This window comes from Triticum aestivum, chromosome 7A (genome assembly GCF_018294505.1).
Source record: "Triticum aestivum cultivar Chinese Spring chromosome 7A, IWGSC CS RefSeq v2.1, whole genome shotgun sequence".
Classification (NCBI taxonomy): Eukaryota; Viridiplantae; Streptophyta; class Magnoliopsida; order Poales; family Poaceae; genus Triticum; species Triticum aestivum.
The window spans coordinates 96,521,661-96,544,673 of record NC_057812.1 but is presented as its reverse complement, the minus strand read 5'-3'; the positions used below and the strand labels follow the sequence as shown (position 1 = coordinate 96,544,673).

Here is a 23,013-nt window from a genome sequence, read left to right as displayed (position 1 = left end):
ATAGGTGTCTACAACTTGCAAGATAGGATCAAGAACACAAATATATTAATGAAAATATAATAGGTTCAGATCTGAAATCATGGTATCCGGGCCCTAGTGACAAGCACTAAGCATAGGAAAGTCATAGCAACATCAATCTCACAACATAGTGGATACTAGGGATCATACCCTAACAAAACTAACTCGATTACATGATAAATCTCATCCAACCCATCACCGTCCAACAAGCCTATAATGGAATTACTCATGCACGACGGTGAGCATCATGAAATTGGTGATGGATGAAGGTTGGTGATGATGATGGCGACGAATCCCCCTCTCTGGAGCCCCGAATGGACTCCAGATCAGCCCTCCCGATGAAGAATAGGAGGCGGCGGTGGCTCCATATTATAAAACATGATGAATCCTTCTCTCTGATTTTTTTTCTCCGTGAATAGGTACTTATAGAGTTGGAGTTAGGGTTGGAGGAGGTCTACAGGGCCCACAAGCCTGCAGGGCACCCCCGAGGGGGTGGGCCCACCCCCAGGACTTGTGGCCCCCTCTGGTAACTTCTTGCGCCAATATTTTATATATATTCCACAAAAATTCTCCGTAAATTTTCAGGTCAATCTGAGAACTTTGATTTCTGCACAAAAATAACACCATGGCAATTCTGCTGAAAACAACATCAGTCCGGGTTAGTTTCATTCAAATCATGCAAATTAGAGTCTAAAACAAGGGCAACATAGTTTGGAAAATTAGATACGATGGAGACGTATCACCCCTCAAATCGAACCTCTTCGACGGCTAACTACTATGATTCAATTTTTGCTTATTGAATGCATTGTTTTATCTTTCTTCTGGATTAGTTAAGCTATGGACGATAGCGGCAAATATAGAGACGACCATGATCAAGACAAGATCATGTTTGACATCATACACTCCCCGAGCCCAGAGAATGAACCTGAAGATGACGGCTCATAATATCTGAACAATTCCGGTGAGGGAATATTTGAGGAAGAACTAAGAGACGAAGGGACAATGATGGCGAAGGAAATGTTCTTCAATTAACAAAGACCGGTGAGGTATATATATTATTATATATATGTGTGTGTGTATATATAAGGCCTCTGGTGATCATTACATATATTAATTGATTTGTGTATATATATATATATATATATATATATATGCATATTAACGAATATTTCTTTTTTCAACCCTCCGGATCGAGCAAATCTTCTACAAGCAGGGCAATACGAGGCCCAGCCAAAAATTTACAGGCTGGCATAAAGTACAAAATCGATGAGATCAAACTAAATTGCGAACCGCTTGCTCCTAAAAAGAACACAGAAAATTTTACGTCAATGCGGAGTTATTATCTGGGACCAAATCCCGATCTCCGTTCAAGAATGGAATAAGCCAAAGGAAGATCCAGGAGTTAGTTTTGTCGACGAAAGAGCAGAAGATCTACTTTGGGATATGCTCATGTCACATTTCACCCTACCAGAGCATTTCACCCTACCAGAGTATTTCACAGATGCAGAACGGGAGAAAGTCAAGAAGAGTGCTCTCAAGAAGATGGCACACAATTCTGCAACCACAAGAAAAGATTATGGGCCGGCTACGTCGAAGCAGGAAAGCAGAATCCAGAATTCGGTGGACCACTCGAGAAGGTAAAAGATCACCGGGACTTATTTGTGGAGTTCAAGGAATCGGAAGCAACTAAGGAACGGTCGAGGAAAAACAAGATAAATGTTGAGAAAAAAAGTTTCACCATGTTCTGGGGCTAGGTGGCTACAAGACTGGCCGGCCTAAGTGGGATGAATCTGAGGAAAAGATGATTGATGCAGGGGTCACTCCAAAAACATTGGGTTGGCCCGACAGGTGCAGGACTTGGTTTTATGCGCATGGGGGAAAGTTGGACACACATGGGAGGTTATTGAGCAGGCAAGTCTTAAAGAAGAATCAGACGCTCTACTTGTTGCAATAGAAGAGGCTCGAACGGGGGGTTCCAGCCCGAGAGAGAGAGAGAACAACGAGCTTACACGCGCCCTCAAGAATCCTGAACACCCGGGACGAACACGAGGCAAAGGCGTTGTTCCGTGGGTTGAGGAGTTTGCGGAGTGGAACACCACTTACAGAAGCCGTGCGAGAAAGAAGAAGCGGGAAGAAGAGAAGAAGAAGAAGCAGGATGCAGACCGGTTTCAACAGGTACAATCAAAGCACGCGGAGTTGGAACGTGCTTTCATGCAGTAGCAGGAGCAGATCGACACACTTAGCCTGGAAAGGGCGTCTCAGCGGCAGCAGCAAGCAGATCCAGCATTGGATAGCACCATCCCATCTATGCCGAAAAGCAGCGTGGGTTCCACGGGGGTCCGGCCGATGATGCACTGCTGGCTCGCTACCCCGTGGATGATATCAAAGAGACGACAACTTGTGAGCTACACATGAAAATGAAGAACATATCCATGAAGGTAGCGGTCAGCTATGCTTTACCAAACCCCCCTAAAGCAACCTTCCATGGCAATCTGATTCCAGCTGGCTATGCTCGGGTCGGGGTGGATGAAGTGATGTCGGCATATGACTCACTAGAGCTTGACTTTCCTGGGGGGTGAAGCGGAGCAGACATTGGGAGAAGTCATGCGTGGTCTCTGCGTGTGGATAACGGAATGCATCATCTTTCCAAGGCCACCGACTCCTCCTCCAAGTCCGCCGCGTCAGCCGGCTCCGAATCCAAGTCCGTTGTGTCAGCCGATTCCTCCTCCAAGTCTGTCGTGTAAGCCGACTCCTCCTCCAAGTCCGTCGCGTCAGCCGACTCCAGCCCACCCCGCGACGACGCCCATTGCGTGTCCGCCATATCGATCTCTGCTGCGTGAGCAGACTCCAAAGCGGAAGAGAGCACCAAGGAAGCCTCCCGCCAAAAAGAAGTTGGCTTACGACATGACTGTCGAGGAAAACAATGCCCATGTGGCTGCCGAAGTGAAGGCCCATTTTGCACCGAAACCGCCCCCGCCGCCAAAGGAGGAAATATCTGATAAAGTCATACACCACTTTATGGATCTTGCTAAACTGGCTGTGGTGAGAAGGTGATCAGACTATGAACGCTCTATTAGCAAGTCATATCATGCACAAAAAGATAAGGAGTTGAGCCTTACAAGTAGTAATAAAAGCAGGAAAACTATTCCCCAGCTCGGAGAACAGGCAGTGCAATCGACCCCCCTGCTCAAGGTGAGTACCGATTTGGCGGTAACCGACGACGCTGTTAGACAGATGGCTAGAGAGGCCGATATCACTGTTGAACAACTCCTAGGCACCGAGGCCCTTCCCACGAGTCCGAAAGATCTATGGAAATATGTCCCGGGAACCCTCTGGTCAGGCTTGAGGAGGTCCCACTTCTATCAACGCAAATGCGCAGATTGCATGACTGGTACCTGAGAGAAGGTCGGGCGACAGAGCCTCATGGTGAAAGTCAAGCCAGAGCATTTCTTTAATGAAAAAGATTTGTGGATTGACTTTCCAGAACTTTTTTTTGTTATTCAATCAAGACGCACTCGAGAAATCCCTCGTCAATTGGTATTGTCTGTAAGTGATTTCTTTCTGTAATTTAAGTCTCTAGCTCAGCTCGTTCATTGCGCGTAATTATCCTCACTATACTCTTTTGTATGGTATTATGCAGAATGAAGATTTTGAAATGAACCGAGATGGAGTCTATGGCATTTGGTTCATTGACCCAAATATCGTTTATGAAGATGTGTTAAAAAAGTACCCAGACGACATAGAGAAAAACTTGTTGCAGTTTCTGAAGGAACTACATGCCAAAACAGAAATAGTACTTCCTTACAACTTCAGGTGAGTGTTACTGTCTTGTACTATAAATTCTATTTTGCTTACTCAATGTTAAGTGTAGTTGATGAGTTATACATGCCCGCTTATACAAACGTGTGCGCAGTTTTCACTGGATTCTGCTAATCATTAGAGTTGACGCGGGAAAAGTTGAAGTACCGGACTCACTAAGTAAAGACCATGAAACATACAGAAGCCTGTATTTGATACTCGACAGGTAATTTCAATCAATATCGCACTATGTCGGCCTCTTTAGTTCATTTCCTGATATCAAATAATTAATTAATAACTCTTTTATTCTTTTTTTGTTAGGCAGGGTTTTACAAAGGTTCACCAACGAGATGATCGGTGCATGGGAACCAAAGCTGAAATGGGTGTGACCCATGGTAATTAAGTAGTACTAGCTACGTCCGTGCATCTCTTTATTTCTAGTTTCAATACCATTATGTATCTGATTGAATTCTATTCTCGTAAAGTGCATGAGGCAGGCATCGGGGAATAATTTATGTGCATACTACGTTTGCGAGAACATTCGCATTATGACGTCTGAAAGGAGCAAATCTGGAAGACAACTTTGGGTATGTTTGCCAGAACATCAATCACAATTTTCATATCATGATCTAATATATATACACACAACTAATATATTCATATCGATCTCCTTCTTCAAAGATGCAAGAGATGAGGGATAAGCTCATACCACAGAACCACATGCGAGCACTTCAAGAGAAAATTGCGGGATATTTGCTTGAGCAGGTCATAGCACCCGACGGAGAATGCCATTTCACCTAATGCCTGCATGTAATGATCTGCAAATTGTATGAGAATATATGTGTATGTGTGTGTGCGTGCGCGTTCGCGCATGGTTGTACGTGAAATTCTATGATATATGATTGGTTCTCTACGAGAAAGTCTATTATATATGCATAACATGTAGTAGCATCAAATATGTTTAAAATGAAAAAGAATTAAATGAAAAACATAAAATTAAAAGGAAAAATAAACCATAAACTTAAACCCCTAAATCTTTAGTCCCGGTTGATGTTACCAACCGGGACCCCAAACCCGGCGCGTGCTACCGGCCATGTGGAAGGGATTTAGTCCCGGTTCGTGGTTAACCGGGGCTAAAGGGTGAAGGCTAAAGGCCTTTACGAACCGGGACTAATGACCGATCCTCTCCTAATGTGTATTTCCTCCTACTCCCTTTACTTTTTCTTGTCCCTCTCTTTCACATAAACAAAATTGCAATGTAAGCGAGATATAAGCCCACTATTGTACTTGCTTTTAGGGTTGAGGGTTTAGGTACTCGTATTTTTGAACTGGCTACTAGCTTAATGTCAGACCCATATACTCACTCCGTCTGAAAATACTTGTCGAAAAAATTGACCTATCTAAACGTATTTTAATTTCAAATACATCCATTTTTATTCATCTATTCGACGAGTGTTTTCGAAGGGAGGAGTATCTTATTACCGTACATAAAGTAAGTGTAAGTGCCCCTAAGAAAAAGTAAAGTAGTGTAGCCACCATGCTCCACGGCACACGCGTCACACACACATAAGCCCACCGCGCATGCATGCATGCAGCGAACCGTTGGATCAAAGCTGCTCGATCAGACGAGCTTCACCCTGTCGATGGCCCGCTCCCCACGCGCCAAGCTCTCCAGCAGCTCCCTGACGTAGTCGCCGCTCTTCTTGGTCTTCCCGTACCGCCTGGGCCTCTCCTCGCTCACCAGCTCCGGCGCCGGCTCCACCTCCCGCTCCGGGTCCACCGTGTAGAACGTCGCCACCGACACCCGCCCCCTCTCCGCGCCCGCCACCACCCTGTGCACCGGGCTCCTCAGCACCCCGTTACTCACCACCTCCACCACGTCCCCGAGGTTCACCACCAGCGCGCCAGGCACCACGGGCACGTCGTGCCACTCGCCGCCGCCTCCGCCGTCAACGTCACGGCGCACCTGGAGCCCGGCGGTCTCGGCGAGGAGGACGGTGAGCACGCCGCCGTCGGAGTGGGGCCTGAACCCGAGCACTTGGTCGGGGCGCGGGCACGGGGGGTAGCAGTTGAGCCGGACGTAGGTCACGGCCTTCTAGTCCAGCATGTCGGCAAGGCGCCCCTCGTCGGGGAGCCCCGCCGCGCGGGCCGCCTCCCGGAGCACGGCGTCGGCGAGCTCCCTGCACCGCGCGGAGTACCGGTGCAGGACGTCCCGGAACGAGGGGGGCCGCGTCGGCCAGAGGTCGTGGAGGCGCCGCGACTCCGGCGGGTCCACGACGAGGTAGAACCGGTCGCACCAGTCCAGGACCTGCGTCTCCGACAGGACCATGTCGCCGCCGTACCCCTCGATCCTGTACTCTTTCTTGTCGCCGACCAGGTTGGTGTACTTCTGCTTCTCTTCCAGCGGGAGGTTGAAGAAATCCCTCGTCACCGCCAGCATCTCGCCCAGGAGCGCCGGCTCGATCCCGTGCCCGACGGCCTGCAGAAATCCAGAAATTAATGGACGTCGATCAGACCATCGATTAGCTGACGATGAAAGTAAAAAGGTGCAAGAAGAAGAAGCAGAGGATGCAGAGGAAGGTGGTGCTGGGTTTCTTGCCAGGAAGAGGCCCCATGTCTGGAGGGCGGACCGAAGCTTGGCCGCCTCGTCGGCGTCGCCGGAGGAGACGCGGCCGAGGTCGACGAGGGGGATAGGGTCCGTGACGTCGCCGCCAGCGCCGGCGAGGGCGGGACGGTCATGGTCGCGGACCACGTACCGGCTCGGTGGCTCCTCCGCTCCGGCCGCCGCCAACTCCTGTACGTTGGGTGGGATCTTCCACTGCTGGTCGTCAGCCATTGCTGATTCTTCCCTCCTCACTGTGGTCGATGGTTGTTGTCAATGATCGATGGCAACATGCAGTAGAGTACAGCAGCTATTTATAGGACGCGTCTAGCGGGCGGCTGGGCGCCCGCTAGCGCTCCTCGGCGGCCTGTTTCCTTTTCAAATAGTGTACGTAATCATTTTTGTGATTAAAAAGGACATTGCTAGTTAATTATCCCTACGTATTTTCTTCTCACGTGATGGATGCCTGTATACCGCTGCATTAATGTTTCTTATATGGGAATGTCTAAAGCACATCTAGATGTGCCCTACTTATTGCACATCTAAATGAGTGAATCAAGTATAAAGAGAAAAAAGAAAAGAAAAAGAAAATATCCATACGAATCTCAACGTAAGATCAATAATATAAAACTTAGATGTGCAATACTTATGGCACATCTAGATGTGCTTTAGTAAAACTGTTCTTATATTCATCCTTTGTGCATTAATTTTTTGTTTTTAAAATTATAAAAGCCATATCTTTTAAACCGCGTGTCGAAATTCAGATCTGTTTTCACCGTTAAAACCGTCGCGACGTCCTCTTCAAAAGTAGACCCCCATAGGGATATTTCGATGAAGTAGTCTTCCTGCCAACTAAATATCAATGTGTGTGTAACTAGACTACATTGTCGCGCCAACTGAGCATATGTGTGTGCAAGTAGTCTTCCTGCCAACTAAACATCAATGTTTGTGCAACTAGACTACATTGCCACGTCAATTGCACATATATGTGCAACTAGTGTCCTGGCAACTAAACATCAATGTGTGTGCAACTGGACTACATTACAAGCCAACTGATCATATGTGTGTGTGCAACTAGTCTTTCTGCCAACTAAACATCAATGTGTGTGCAACTAGACTACATTCCAAATCAACTAAACATTAATGTGTGTGCAACTAGACTACATTACAAATCAACTAAACATTAATGTGCGTGCAACTAGACTACATTACAAGCCAACAAAGCATATATGTGTGTAATTAGTCTTCCTGCCAACTAAACATTATTTTGTGTGCAACTAGATTACATTACACATCAAAATTGTCATGATCGGGACAATAGACTAGTTGCACATCAAAATTGTCATGGTTGCTAGATTACAACCTCATGGAAGTTGAATCATGCAGATTAAAAAATTGGTTTTGAAAAAAGTTGGACGATATAGTAATAAAGTTGCACAATACAGTACTAAAGTTACACCATATAGCAAGAAAGTTGACATCAAAAAAATTTCGTCGAAATATACCCATGTGGGATCTAGTTTCAAAGATCTCGTCACGAGAAATCCAAGGATGAAGACGGATCTGAATTCCGACGCGTGGTTTAAAAGATATGACTTTTTAAAAATTTAAAACCCGAAATAAATAAAAGTGAATCTATTTATTCCGTTACATGTGACAAATCTAACAGCATTTAATGCCAGCAGACACATGCACTAACAGACAAAACATGCATGTACGTATGCGAGTGACAGCGGCCACTCGTTCTCCCCAACAAGCGCGCACTTTTTAGATTTTAGGCTATTTATATCCTCTGTAGTACGTGCCGATGTCACGAGATGATAAATTCAGATCTGCAAGAGCGGTGCAGGTATAGCCGTCGGGGAATTGTGTGCCGTGGCTGTCTGTAGTGTAGTATGGCCTGATGTGGATGGATGGATAGCGGTGGATACGTCGTAGTACACGTGCTAGCTAGTTGCCTAGCGCACCGCTCTTGCTTCGCTCTGCAAATCTCCATGATCGGTGCCGCAAGCCTCACCCTGTCTCTCTTCATTTCATTTTGCCCATCCAACACATGAGTTCGGATTAAATCAAATCATCTGAAATTCTATTCAGATGGTTTTGTGCCTTTTACCTGACAAAATCCTGTTTCTGACAAGGTTCAACATACCAATTCGTGTATATCATTTTTTTTTCACATGTAGCCAATATAGATTGATATAGGGGTCCATCTCGATATGATCCAGTCGTTTCAAACCCCAATTTTGCAAATATTTCAAGGGCTATTCCTACCCTCTCTTCCTACCAAAAGGCATCCAGGTTTTCAGTCGTTACATCCAGACAAGACCACGCAGCACCTAGCAAAGGAACAGAACATTTAGCGGAGAAAGAGAAGTCGTCTACTACTCAAATATAGTCCTACATCACTGTCCGACGCATGTGCTCCAGAGAAAAGCTTGCTTCAAGAGCGCCTTTTCTTCCTGGAGACCTCCAAGGAGCACCCTGGTGATGAAATCGAAGTCGACATGGCTCAACTCCAAGCAACTCTCCACGTTTTCATCCAGCAACCTTGAGTGAGCATCTCTGGAACTCTCAACGTGCATCATCACCTGCGCCAGAGTAGTCTTTTTTTTTATACTCCCCCCGTTCGGAATTACTTGTCTCGGATATGGATGTATCTAAAACTAAAATACATCTAGATACATCCATTTCTGCGACAAGTAATTCCGAACGGAGGGAGTATATAAAAGAAGGGCTTCCCGCTTCTGATTTTCATTAAAGAAAACCATAGCATCCGAGAGAACTGCGCCAGAGTAGTCATGGCGCGCCACTCTTTTCCCTGAAAACAAAGTTTATTCATCAGATTCCAAATAAGCCACAGGGTTGCAGAGCAAAGCAGGTTCAAGACGCCGTTTTTTACTATCCTCTTATCCGCCATCTGGCCATCGACTCAAAGTCAGAACCCAGCGGAACAGTCAAAAAACTAAAATGACTCAGGATTGGTGACACCACCAGAAATAAGAGACCGAATCTATCGTGCCACAACACAGTCAAAAACCAAATGGGAGCATGATTCAGGTTCAGTGCAAGCATGAATTCCGAGTGGGATGTGAAGTTTCGAATCAGCAGGAGTGTGAGCAGGAGCCACAACGCTAATATTGACTTTTCGTTTTCTTTTGTTCTGCATTTGGAACAAAGGATCAGAATTTTGAGATTGGCTTAATCCAACCGAAGTTTCAGGAATGTCTACAGTTGTTCTGAATTTTATTTGGATTCATGTGTGCCAACTAAAATGACTGAAATGTTTGGACCGAAAGACAGACACTTGTTTCGGTACCTAATCAAATGACTAATTTCTGAAAATCTGGTGAAAATTGACTGAAGGTGGTAACCACGGCCACCTAGATAATGACACCGAATTCCCGTCAGGCATACGAAAGGTGACATTTTTGGACCACACTGAAGAATTGCCAAGATGCTTTTGCCAACATGGCACTACCACTTGAAAATCATAAATAGCATTGCTACCGGCATGCCACTATATGTGCATCTTTCTGCTACAATTCTCACTTGCATTCCATTTTCTGAACAATGAATGACCAAATGACGTGCTTAGTGACATTGAGTCAATGATCTATTTTCTTCTAATATTGGCAACCTCTGGCTTCTCCATTTGTGTCTTGGACTACCCAGGTCTGTGCTCATTCTCGTAGGTGATGTGATGATCATCACCTCAGGGTCACTGGAACACGCAAGCAGGAAATTTCTTGTTGCTACACCTATAGTGTATAGCACTGTACAGGAGCAGCAATTTCATTCAAAAATACCTTCTCTTGAAAATCCTGATTAAAATTCACAAGTGATACTTTTTTCCTGGAATATAATTTAAGTTTTTCTGGCACATGCACGAAGAAACCTAACAAAGGGAGGAGACACTTGAGCTAAGACAATACAAAGGTGTCCATACAGCAGAATTTACCATGGAACAAAGCAACCCAAAATGCAACATAAATAGGATCGAATTCTTTATTTTCACCAGATTCATCGCCTCATAGAAGTAAAGTCACCTTGTTTATATCCTAGAATCAGCAAGTCACGAATTCTTTATTCCATGGCTATTGTAGCACCATACCAAACTCACCTTCATCATATCCTTAACTAAAATGACTGAAATGTTTGGACCAAAAGACAGACACATGTTTCAGTACCTAATCAAATGACTAGTTTCAGAAATTCTGGTGAAAATTGACTGAAGGTGGTAACCACGGCCACCTAAGATAATGACACCGAATTCTCGTCAAGCATACAAAAGGTGAAATTTGCGGACCACACCGAATTGCCAGGATGTTGTTGCCAACATGGCACTAACACTTGAAAATCATAAATAGCATTGCCGCCGGCATGCCACTATATGCGCATCTTTCTTCTATAATTTTCACTTGCATTCCATTTTCTGAACAATGAATGACCAAATGATGTGCTTAGTGACATCGAGTCGATGATCTATTTTCTTCTAATATTGGAATGCCTCGCTTCTGCATTTGTGTCTTGGACTACCCATGTCTGTGCTCGTTCTCATAGGTGATGATCATCGCCTCAGGGTCACGGGAACATGCATGCATGAAATTTCTTGTTGCTACACCTATAGTGTATACCATGTGTACAGGAGCAGCAATTTCATTCAAAAATACCTTCTCTTGAAAATCGTGATTAAAATTTGTTCTTTGTAGAATTTAAGTTTTTCCGGCACATGCATGAAGAAACCTAACAAAGTGAAAGTAAGTTATGGAGAAAGGGACGAGACACTTGAGCTAAGAGAATACAAAGATGTCCATACAGCCAAATCTACCACAGAACAAATTAACCCAAAATGCAACATAAATGGGATCAAATTCTTTATTTTCACCACATTCATCGCCTTATAGAAGTAAAGTCACCTTGTTTATATCCTAAATGAATCGGCAAGTCATGAATTCTTTATTCATGGGTATTGTAGCACCAAAGCAAACTCACCTTGATCGTATCCTTAACGAATCGACGACTCTTTCTCCTCGAGAGAAATGCTCAAAGTGCGCGGCTAGGAAATCCTTGACCTTCATTTTCCTGTATCGCGCCGGTCGGTCCTCAGTCAACATCTGAGCTATCGGTCCAATCTCTCTTTCAGGATCCAGACCATAGAACACGGCCACTGAGATCCTCTCTTTCTCAGAATTAGTCACAACCCTATGTACTGGCCCTTTTAAGATCCCGTTGGTCATTATCTGTGCAGGAGAGAAACTTGAGTACATACATTTATCTGTATCGACGCGAATATGGGAGAAATTTACTTGAGGTTCAGAGATGGCTACCTCCATTGTAACACCAACGTTGATCAGCAAGGTGTAGTTAGACACAGCTGGAACGTTGTACCACGTTCCATCTCTGAGAAACTGCAGCCCAGCGACATCTTTGTCCATTAGAAGAACCGTAAGAGCATAGACATCAGAGTGAGGCTTGATGCCCAAGACAAGATCAGGTCTTGGACATGGAGGATAGTAATTGAATCTAGCAAAAGTGAGAGCCCTGTCGCTAAACTGGTTAACTAGGCAATCTTCATCGAGCTCCAATAGCTTGGCCATTGCCCGAAGGACGTCGTCTTTGATTCTCTTGCTCCTCAATGTGTACTCATGCAGGTCATCCCTGCAAATACCACCAGGGTAGTTCAGTTAAGCCAAGTCTGGTATACTGACTATGGTTTCTTTCATATGTAATTATTTATGAAGTTTTTCCAGGTCAGGCTAGATCACTAGTGACATAAATAAGGAAATGAGCTCTATTCTGCAAAACTGACAACTAAGACAGATCCATTTGAAGACATGTATCTGGCAGATTACCTGAAAGATTTTGGATGTATGGGCCAAAGGGCAAGGTTTCTCTCGTCCTCTGGCTCCACTTTAAGATGCAGTCGATCGGACCAGTCCAGTCTTTGGTCTTGCGTTTTCACCTGGTCAGTTCCATACCCTTCCATCTGGAAATGTTTCCCATCTATTATGTTACTGTACTTTCTCTTCTCTTCGAGCGGTAGGCGGAAAAAATCCCTTGACGTGGTCATCACAGAATCCATCAGAGAGGTCTCCATTCCATGGTTAGAAACCTGGTCACGCATGGTTACAGAAATAGCAAGTACACTGTGAACCGAAAATGCAAAGACCAAAGTACAACTTAAGAACAGGAAACTCGAAAACGAAATCTCACCTTGAAGAATCCCCAGGTCTGCAGCGCCGACCGCAGCTTGGCGGCCTCCTCCGCATCGTTGGATGCAGACAGCAGGCCGAGATCGATTGTTGGAATGGGCTCCGGCATCTCGGTACCAGCCAGGTTCCCACCAAGCGGTTCTTGCTCTCTGAGCAAGTACTGCCTTGGTGGCTCCTGTGTGCTGGCAGCCAGTTGCTGCACTGAACTAGGCAGCCTCCATGACTCATCAGCCATTGGAGTTCTTGGATGTTTCTTTGCTGATCCTGGTCTTGCTCTCCTTGGTGGTTGTGCTCTCTTGAAGAAAGAGGTTGCAGTAAGCAAGATGAAGTTGTCTTTGTCTCAGTCCCGTCTCAGTCCACATGGTTATCGATGAATAGACCAGCCACCAACCACTGCAACTAACACCAAAAAGATCAGAAAGATGGCGGCTACTCTTTTTTTCTGAAGAATTAACCTAATAAGCCAAAACAAGTTATATAAGAAGACAAGTGGGGGGACAGAGATAACATGGCATTTGGTGGCAGTGGCATGCACTACTCTGTATTTTGCTACGCAGACACGCAAATATATATATTTCACCGGTTTGTGCTTCTCACTAATTGGCGTGTGGGTCAAAGTGATGACTACATCCTAAACTAATCACTTGTGCGCATAAAAATTGGGTCTACAGAAGTGGACAAAGGAGTTAGTAGTGGATCCAGCTGCGCGCTTGAAAGTCAAGATACCCATTTGCTTTGAAACAAACTATTCGCTTTCGCAGATCTATGCCCATAAAACTGCCAAAGCGAGACAAGGGAACTCAAGCAAAACAACAGTAGCAAGCAACCATGGCTTGTGAAGAACCATCAAAGATAGTCAACATACCCTCGATTGTGCAAGAGCTGGTGACTTGCGTACAGGAGCCACCAAGCCAGTATGTGGTTCCTGAGCAAAACCGCCCAGACATGGCCTGTTACGAGATGCCCGATCCGATCCCAATCATCGATCTCAGCTGTCTGCCTGCCCCTGGTAACAGCTCTGATGAGGTTGATAAGATGCAGTCGGCCTTGAAGAACTGGGGCCTCTTCCTGGTAAGCTTGCCCTGATGAACTCCTTGTGTTATCTTTTATCAATCGAATAAGAGTGGTGACCGATCTTTCTCCAGGCTGTTGGACATGGAATAGAGCCAAGTTTTCTTGGTGAGGTGATGAAAGTGACGAGAGAATTTTACAAACTCCCACAAGAAGAGAAGCAGAAGTACTCAAACTTGGTTGATGGCCAGGAGTTCCGTATGGAAGGATACGGGAACGACATAGTCGTATCAGAGAAGCAGACCCTGGACTGGAGTGACCGGTTGTACCTCGTAGTGGAACCGGAGTCCCGGAGAATCTATAGCATGTGGCCCGCGCATCCTCCTTCTTTCAGGTACCTTCTAGAATTTTATCAGGAATCCATGATCGATATGCATGATTTAAAAAAATGTCAACTGATGAGTAGCAATTGAACGATTCTGATCATTCAGTTTTCTTCAGAGATATTCTGTGCGAGTACACAGTAAGGTGCAGGGAGATTGCCAGCCTTGTCCTCAGGCACCTGGCCAAGATGCTCGATTTACATGAGGACTACTTTGTCGAAATGATTGAAGAGGATGCCGTCACATATGCGAGATTCAACTACTACCCTCCCTGTCCCAAGCCGGACCAAGTCTTAGGCCTGAAGCCCCACACTGATGCCACGGTGATAACAGTTGTCTTCATTGACGATAACGTCAGTGGGCTCCAGGTGGAGAAAAATGGCGTTTGGTACAAAGTTCCAATAGTTCCGAATGCATTACTTGTGAACACAGGAGATGCAATGGAGGTACGTGTGTGCAGGAAGTTGCAAAAGTTGTTCGATCTTGCCCTGTGAACAGCTAAGCTGAGCTCTATTACACCTGATACATGCAGATACTTAGCAATGGGTTCTTCAAGAGCCCGGTTCACAGGGCCGTGACCAATGCAGAGCAAGATCGGGTCTCGTTGGTTATGTTCTACACGGCGGACCCAGAGAGCGAACTTGAGCCAGTGCCGGAGCTGGTGGATAAGAAGAGGCCAGCGCGGTACAGGAAGATAAAGACCAAGGATTACCTAACAAAACTCTTTGAAACTTTTGCGGAAGGGACACTAGTCATCGACACAATGAAGATCTGAATGTGATTCTGAAGTGCAAAAGATTGATTCGGAGTGTGGTGATTTTTTTGCCAACAATCTGTCCTCTTATAGAATTGGTTTATGTTTCAACTATCTGATCAGAATGTGCTATATATGGACACTTTTGTGTGATTGTATGCCTTTTGCAGGCCACTTCATACCTCTTTTAGTTCAAGTTTTATCCCCTTGATCTACATTATCTTGTACTGTATCAGGTTTCTGCTTCAAATAGCTACCCCTATAAAGAAATATAGGAGCGTTTAGATCACTACTTTAGTGATATAAACATGCTTACATTTCTTTACGGAGGGAGCACTTCCTATCGTGTCTATCTTCTTCCTTATTTTTCTCCTATTGTCGCTAGTGACTTACAGCTGGTCTATTCGGTGATGGCCACTCTGATTAAAACAAAGTCAGCTTACTAATCAAGAATTGGGTGTGCCTCGGCAACAATAGTCTAAACTACCGTGACCTGACAAAGGCACATTCTTTTAAGAGAATGAAATGACCGTGGGGACAAATTACATCAGAATAAGTAATTTCCAACTAGTAGGGCAAATGAGGCTATTACAATGGAAGGATGAGGGAAAGGTTCCACACAGGACCATACATCGAAACGCTTTCAAGGTAATCTACCAGTAAGAGGCCTCATTGTCGCGTCAATTTTATTAAATAGAGTTCACTGGCTTATTCATGTCATGAGTGATGTAGCCTGATCTGGAGTAGCTTGCGAAATAAGTTGGTAAAATAAGTTATTTGTCCTCTGAAAGAAACACAAATTACTGCTCTGTAAAACCGGTTTCAGTAGTCTAATCTTGATTCATCTGAACTACCGTAGAGCTATTTGCGAAATGCATAGTCAATTTTTTTTCTATCAGCCAGGGCCCTCGCCGGCAGGAGAAAAATGCAGTTGCAGTCTTGCAGATAACTGGAACTAGTCTAACACGGTGTATACAGTATATTGTCTATTTTAGCAAGCTAAGACTAAACCATATGTAACATTGGGGTTTGATTTGGGGATCTTGGGGACAGTCGACTGACATATATTTAGTAAAAAGACTGCTTGCCTAACTATTCTCATGTTACGGGTCCAATCTCAGAACATACGAATGGAGAATTCACGCAACCAGCCTACACAACCGCCGTCGGTGGAGATCCAACACAGATTCTCAGCAACAGGGGAAAAAAAATCTCAACCAAAATTCTCTAAATAACTGTAGAAAATATGTGCTAATCGCGTTCGATCCTTACCTCAAGCCGTTTCCCTTGCGAGTCCGGCAGGCACTCATCCGCCGGTCCCCGCCGGCCACGCACCCCCCGGCCGCTGTCGGCGGTTCCCGGCGATCCCTAAGCTGCCCGGCGCCTCCGCTCGACTTGGCTGAATCACTGGTGGGGGCAGTGGGCAGGACGACAAACAGGAAAAACACAACGGGCGAACCGGTTTCGCTGCCGCCTGGGCTATTTCTACGGCAGACCAGCACGTGGCTGCCACGGGCTGAATTCCGGCCCAAGACGAAAAGGTGACGCACTTAGGGCCCGTTCGAAAGCGGTCCAGCTTCCAAAATCGCTGGCTCCAGCTTCTCGAAGGAGGAGCGATCCACGAGAGCAACTAGTTAACTAGCCCTCGGGAACGCTAGTTAGGATCAGCGTCACTTGATGCGCTATCAGCCATTCGCCACGTGTCGCATTCTGAGTGTTTCTTTTGGATTTTTTTAGAACGCGTTTTCGGCTTTTTAAACGGTTTTTCCGACATTTTGGTTTTCCATCGATCTTCCTTAGCTTTTCGATTAAAAACAATATTTTGACAAAAAAAAATTACACAAAAAACGCGTTTTTTTCTTCCGTGACAGTCACGGTTTTGCTTTCGTGAGAGGCACGGTTGTGCTTTAGCGAGAGTCACGACCGTGCCTCTCGAAAACGGAAAAAATGGTTTTTTGTTTTTTTTTTTCTTTCACGAGAGTCATGGTTTTGCTTCCCCAAGAGGCACGGTTGTGCTTTCGCGAGAGTCACGGCCGTGCCTTTCGAAAACGAAAAAAAACATATTTTCTATTTTTTTTCCTTTCGCGAGAGTCACATTTTTGCTTCCGGGAGAGGCACGGTTGTGCTTTAGCGAGAGTCACGGCCGTGCCTCTTGAAAATGAAAAAAAACACGTTTTTTGTTTTTTTCTTTCGAGAGTCACGGTTTTGCTTCCGCGAGGGGTACGGTTGTGCTTTCGTGAGAGTCACGGCCGTGCCTCTCGGAAACGAAAAAAACGTATTTTCTGTATTTTTTCCTTTCGCGGGAGTCACGGTTTTGTTTCCGCGAGAGGCAAGATTGTGCTTTCGCGAGAGTCACGGTCGTGCCTCCTCGAAAATAAAAAAACACGTTTTCTTTTTTTTCCTGCGGGAGTCACAGTTTTGCTTCCATGAGAGGTGCGGATGTGATTTCGTGAGAGGCACGGACGTGCCTCTTTCGGAAACGGAAAAAACCCGTGCTCCCGGTTCAGTTTTTTCGTCCGGTTTTTTACGTCCAGTTTTTTTCGTGAAAAAAAGTTCATCAAAACCTATCAACATGGAATCTAGTTTTGAAGATTTCGACGCGAGAAATCCAACGGTGAAAATGGTTCGAGATTTGGACGCACGGTTTGAGAGATAAAACGTTTTGAATAAACGGGTCTACGAAACAAGGAAAAACTTTCAGGTTGCGACAAATGGCGCACTGCATATACGCCACTTATCGTAACCAAGAGAATTGGAGTGATCTTTCCAACAAATACTCCTCAACTAGTGATTTCGACGAACCGTTCGGCTCGCTAGCTGTGGCTCCTATCACAGGCAGGGCTGGTAGCCCAGGAAACCAGGCTGTGGCCTGCTCGGCCATGCAGTGGGCCTTATTTGAAGGCCCAGTTCGGTGGGGAAGTGCAGGCCAGATTTTGGACAGCACAACATTTTTTTCTGCTTTGTTTGCTGCGATTTATTCTGTACAGAGAGCACTTCTTACATTTGTACAGTGAGCAATTTATGATAGTACAAGTCCAAGAACTATACAAAACATTTAAGTTTTCTAATTTCACCAGATTTTAGATCAAGAACAACAAGGTTTGTTGACATATGTCGTACAACAAAAGCTTAATCAAATTTGCATACATTTGCAAATCACAAGAGCTACAAATTGCACCACGAGCATGATTTCACCAACCAAGAGCAATGGCGGTAGCTAGTTCATTTCTAAACCTATCCATGTTAGGAGCACTTGCCTCCGAAGTGGAAGCATCCGATGCACTGGAAGGAATAACATACTTCTTATATCTATCCGTAATTGTTGGAACATAATCTGGATCTCTTTCACATCAAATAAAGTGGAGATCATCTTTGTCATGGAAGCGAACATAGTTGTGCAATGTCATAGTAGCTGCAACAATCTTCATCTGTGTTTGGAACGAGTAGTTTGGCATCTTGAGGAGAATTTGCCATTTCATTTTCCACACTCCAAAGGTTCTCTCTATGCAATTGTGTTTGGAGGAGTGAATCTTGTTGAACTTCTCCGTAGGAGTATTTGAAGGTGCACCTCTTTGAAAGTCAGGGACATGATAATGTTCTCCTTTGTATGGTACTAGATATCCATCTCTATTAGGATACCCGGCATCTACAAGGTAATACTTGCCTAAATTGACAGGACACATACATGTTAGTTGGAGGATAGAGTACATCATGTGTAAACTTGTAACGAAAAGAAATGCTCACCCTTTGGTGGATGGGTGAAGGAGGGTCTGTCCTTCTCAATTGCATGGTATAACACATTTGTATCATGCATAGAACCAGGTTTCCCAATTGAAGCATAAGTAAAGTGCATATCGAAGTCACATATCGCCATCACATTCTGAGTTGTCATGCCCGTCCTCCCAATGTACCTAACTTTCGGTGGCCCATCAGGAATAGAAGCTCTTATATGAGTCCCATCGATTGCACCAATGCAATCTTTGAGATGGGGATAAGCCCTCCTATCCTTTTTAATTAGATCATACACAATGTGGAAGTTTGGGTCTTGTGGCTTAAGGTAATGAGATGCCACGTTCACTACAGATTGTAGAACCTCATGGAATTTACGATGGATTGTACCCGCTGAATGTTTGAAGCGATTTTGAGTTCTTCTATTTGATTCACAACCTCCCAATGTCCACAAGAACATAGCAAGAGACTCATAAGTGCTAACAAAGCTTGTTTCTTTTAGACCATAGTTACGTACCAAGTCATGAAGACCAAAGAACACACTTGCCGTCATTCTCAACATTGTGTAGGTCTCTCCCTGTGTGGCAATAGTCTCTTGAAGCCATCCAAATCCACTCAAAATAGATTCCGAGGCTTGGCCTTCATCACCCAACTTTCACAATACTTGCCAAATATGACTGCTGCACCCGAACAAAGCATGTTCATATTGAAAATAAACAGTACCAGCATGAACATGTACTACCAACAGAAGGAAATTATTGATTTGATCTGAAATCAATTTATATCACTATAGACTGCACTACACACATATACGAAAAATGTGCACACATCAGTTTCATATCACAAGAAATTGGGGTTGTTCACAGACAGCGCATGAACTAGCTAGGCTGAATCAGAGTACTACAAGAGGGGGGAGGTGGCTGCTCACCTTGAGCTGGGGGAATGGCTTCTCTGGCATGGATCTTGCGGCCAGGCCCGTTAGGAGCTCTACTTCACGCGGCTGTCAGCGCCGACCAACGGAGGGAGTGGCGACAGATGGGGAGACAACAGCATGGGGACTTTGGGCGGCTGCTGCGAGCGGTGATGGACGGAGACTTGTGGGACAAGGCATAGATCCGAGGGGCGGCGACGCGGTGGCCGACCGGCCGGCGACGGCGCCGCAGTGGCTAGGGTTGCTACAACAGAGGAGGAGGTGGGCGTTCGTTTCTGTACGAGTAGAGGAGGTCGCGAGAGCAGAGGAATCGAGAAAAACGATTCGCTGGTTACATCGAAGTGGCATTGCTACCGTAATTTTGAGAAACTCTCGCTTCTGATATTTGCGAAGCCGGGCCAGCGCAGCTTACCGTCTCCGCGATATTTGCACTGTCGAATCCTCATCTCCGCGGAGCCAGCTTCTCGAAGTGTAGCTGTACGGTGCGGCTTCTCGAAGCAATTTTTGGAAGCTAGCTCGTGGACTGCTTCCGAGCGGGGCCTTAGCCTCTTTGTTTGGGCTGCAGATTCCCGACATAACTAATAAATGAAGGAGTACTCTTTCCAAAGATCACTCTCACCTCAGATTGCGACAAGTGCCATATTGCATGTGCGTCGCTTGTCGCAACTTGATAGTTTTTTCGTAGTTTTGTTTATTCAAAACATTTTATATCTCAAACCGCACATCCAAATCTCGAGCTGTTTTCATCGTTGAATTCCTCACGACAAGATTGTCAAGACTAGAACCCATCTTCATAGGTTTTGATGAAATTTTTTTGCACGAAAATAAGGACGAAAGAACCAAACCGGAAGCATATTTTTTCCATTTCCAAAAGGTACGACCGAAACGCATCTTTTTCTTTTTCGAGAGGCACGACTGTTCCTCTCGCGGAAGCAAATACATGCCTCCATGAGAAGTAAATCCGTGCCTCTCACGAAAGGAAAAACACATTTTTTTTTCTTTTTCGAGAGGCACTTCTCGTGGAAGGAACAAAAAGTATACACGTTTTTCCTTTTTCGAGAGGCACGGCCGTGCCTCTCGCAGAAGCAAATTCGTGTCTCCACGAGAAGTAAATCCGTGCCTCTCATGAAAGAAAAAAGAAAAAAAAATGTTATTTTCCCTTTTGCGAGAGGCATGGTCGTGCCTCTCGCGTAAGCAAATCCGTGCCTGATGTGGTTCTTTTTCCTTTTTGCGAGGATGCACGGCCATGCCTCTCGCGTAAACAAATTTGTGCCTCCATGAAAATTAAATTTGTGCCTCTCGTAGAAAAAAAAAGAAAATACATTTTTTCGCGCAATTGTTTTTCGCCCAAATGCTAATGAAAACGAGGGGAAAACCGGAAGCCAACTCAAAAAAAATCATCTAAAAGTCGAAAGCGCGTACAGAAAATAAAAATAAAAATAAAATCCGAAGACAGCGCCTAGAGCACGACACTGAAGGAAATATACCCTAGAGGCAACAATAAAGTTGTTATTTATATTTCCTTACATCATGATAAATGTTTATTATTCATGCTAGAATTGTATTAGCCGGAAACTTAGTACATGTGTGAATAGATAGACAAACATGATGTCACTAGTTTGCCTCTACTTGACTAGCTCGTTGAATCAATGATGGTTATGTTTCCTAACCATAGACATGAGTTGTCATTTGATTAACGAGATCACATCATTAGAGAATGATGTGATTGACTTGACCCATCCGTTAGCTTAGCATGATGATCGTTTAGTTTGTTGCTATTGCTTTCTTCATGACTTATACATGTTCCTATGACTATGAGATTATGCAACTCCCGAGTACCGAAGGAACACTTTGTGTGCTACCAAACGTCACAACGTAACTGGGTGATCATAAAGGTGCTCTACAGGTGTCTCCAATGGTACTTGTTGAGTTGGCATAGATCAAGATTAGGATTTGTCACTCCGATTGTCGGAGAGGTATCTCTGGGCCCTCTCGGTAATGCACATGACAATAAGCCTTGCAAGCAATGTAGCTAATGAGTTAATTACGAGATGTAGCATTACAGAACGAGTAAAGAGACTTGCCAGTACCGAGATTGAACTAGGTATTGAGATACCGATGATCGAATCTCGGGCAAGTAACATACCGATGACAAAAGGAACAATGTATGTTGTTATGCAGTTTGACTGATAAAGATCTTCGTAGAATATGTAGGATCCAATATGAGCATCCAGGTTCCGCTATTGGTTATTGACCGGAGATGAGTCTCGGTCATGTATACATAGTTCTCGAACCCGTAGGCTCCGCACGCTTAAAATTCGATGATGATCGGTAATATGAGTTTATGTGTTTTGATGTACCAAAGGTAGTTCGGGGTCCCGGATATGATCACGGACATGACAAGGAGTCTCGAAATGGTCAAGACATAAAGATTGATATATTGGAAGTCTATATTTGGACATTAGAATAGTTCCGGGTGAAATCGGGATTTTACCGGAGTGCCGGGGGGGGGGGGTACCGGAAACCCCAGAGAGTTAATGGGCCCCAAGACACAAGTTGATCAGTTGATCTTTTAGCCATGTGCGGTGCCCCCCTCCACTATAATCCACCTCGGTCATATCGTAGCGGTGCTTAGGCGAAGCCCTGCGTCGGTAGCATCATCATCACCGTCATCATGCCGACGTGCTGACGGAACTCTCCCTCGAAGCTGTGCTGGATCGGAGTTCATGGGACGTCACCGAGATGAACGTGTGCTGAACTCGGAGGTGCCGTACGTTCGGTACTTGGATCGGTCGGATCGTGAAGACGTACGACTACATCAACCGCGTTCTCATAACGCTTCCGCTTACAGTCTACGAGGGTATGTGGACGACACTCTCCCATCTCATTGCTATGCATCACCATGATCTTGCGTGTGCGTATGATTTTTTTTGAAATTACCGCGTTCCCCAACAGATACATGGCGGCGGCTGAGAGCGCGCCAAGTGGCATGTTCCCAACCAACCCAAAGTGACCCTTGGGAGGGCTTCCGAGGAAGTACTTCGTAATTACTTACTCTCACAGATTCCTAAGAATGACTATGGGCGTGTTATGCCTAAAAAAGACCGTGTACGTGTTTGGTTGCCCCCATGAGGCCCAACCTGGCCAACGCGGAAAGAAATTGGGTTGTTTGGTTGCTCGGGTTCATTGTTTGTCCTGCATCAGACGATCTGTACAACACCTCATAGCCATTCCCGCTAGGCGCCGTGACAGTTTCTAGCGAGCCAGGCTCTGTCGAAGCATGGGAGGGGAACGCGGCACAGAGGTCATGCAATCACGTAGATGGTGCAAGCTCGCGCGTGTCTCCAAAAAATTAGCGGGAGGATTTCGGGTTACTTCCTGCCGATTCGGTCACCCTATATAGCCCCCTTCACCTCACCATTGAAACTCCCGCCACCATTCTCTCCCCTTTAGAGCTTTCCCTCCAACGTGGATCAGCACCCACGAGCAGGTAAGCGGTGCTTCTTCTCCGGCCGACGGTCCATAGTGGCAACAACTCATGTCCTCCTCTTCTCTGACCTCTTCCGCGTCTCCCT

At 45.3% G+C, this 23,013-nt stretch overlaps 2 protein-coding genes and 1 pseudogene across 6 annotated transcripts; 1 reads left to right on the top strand and 2 right to left on the bottom strand.

Annotated features, from left to right (window-relative positions):
* Positions 1 to 4,481: 4,481 nt before the first annotated feature.
* Positions 4,482 to 6,719, bottom strand: LOC123151117 (protein SRG1-like; annotated as a pseudogene).
* A 1,855-nt stretch (positions 6,720 to 8,574) lies between these two features.
* Positions 8,575 to 16,224, bottom strand: LOC123151557 (protein SRG1). Of its 5 annotated transcripts, none has more exons than XM_044571246.1 (6): positions 13,496 to 13,715; positions 12,632 to 13,023; positions 12,271 to 12,530; positions 11,746 to 12,076; positions 11,411 to 11,658; positions 8,575 to 9,236 (listed from the first exon to the last, which is right to left on the bottom strand). In XM_044571246.1, exons 2-6 carry the CDS (start codon positions 12,863 to 12,865, stop codon positions 9,215 to 9,217), a joined length of 1,095 nt encoding a protein of 364 aa, XP_044427181.1. In that variant the 5' UTR covers positions 12,866 to 13,023; positions 13,496 to 13,715; the 3' UTR covers positions 8,575 to 9,214. The 5 variants fall into 5 exon arrangements, with proteins under 5 accessions (XP_044427181.1, XP_044427180.1, XP_044427179.1 ...); XM_044571245.1 differs by lacking the exon at positions 8,575 to 9,236 and adding an exon at positions 9,273 to 10,239; XM_044571244.1 differs by lacking the exons at positions 8,575 to 9,236; positions 13,496 to 13,715 and adding exons at positions 10,262 to 11,161; positions 16,051 to 16,224.
* LOC123151559 (protein SRG1) lies at positions 13,367 to 14,995 on the top strand. Its single transcript, XM_044571247.1, has 4 exons — positions 13,367 to 13,701; positions 13,776 to 14,035; positions 14,143 to 14,470; positions 14,557 to 14,995. Exons 1-4 carry the CDS (start codon positions 13,459 to 13,461, stop codon positions 14,797 to 14,799), a joined length of 1,074 nt encoding a protein of 357 aa, XP_044427182.1. The 5' UTR covers positions 13,367 to 13,458; the 3' UTR covers positions 14,800 to 14,995.
* Positions 16,225 to 23,013: the final 6,789 nt, after the last annotated feature.

Excerpts from the sequence above, each read along its gene's own strand:
- LOC123151557 (XM_044571244.1), bottom strand. The coding sequence starts at position 12,865 with ATGGCTGATGAGTCATGGAGGCTGCCTAGTTCAGTGCAGCAACTGGCT. Across the intron at positions 12,531-12,631 it reads AGACCTGGGGATTCTTCAAG|GTTTCTAACCATGGAATGGA; the intron begins GTGAGATTTCGT and ends ATGCGTGACCAG. Across the intron at positions 11,162-11,410 it reads TCGTTAAGGATACGATCAAG|GTTTCTTCATGCATGTGCCG; the intron begins GTGAGTTTGCTT and ends TCACTTTGTTAG.
- LOC123151559 (XM_044571247.1), top strand. The coding sequence starts at position 13,459 with ATGGCTTGTGAAGAACCATCAAAGATAGTCAACATACCCTCGATTGTG. Across the intron at positions 13,702-13,775 it reads AGAACTGGGGCCTCTTCCTG|GCTGTTGGACATGGAATAGA; the intron begins GTAAGCTTGCCC and ends ATCTTTCTCCAG. Across the intron at positions 14,471-14,556 it reads ACACAGGAGATGCAATGGAG|ATACTTAGCAATGGGTTCTT; the intron begins GTACGTGTGTGC and ends TGATACATGCAG.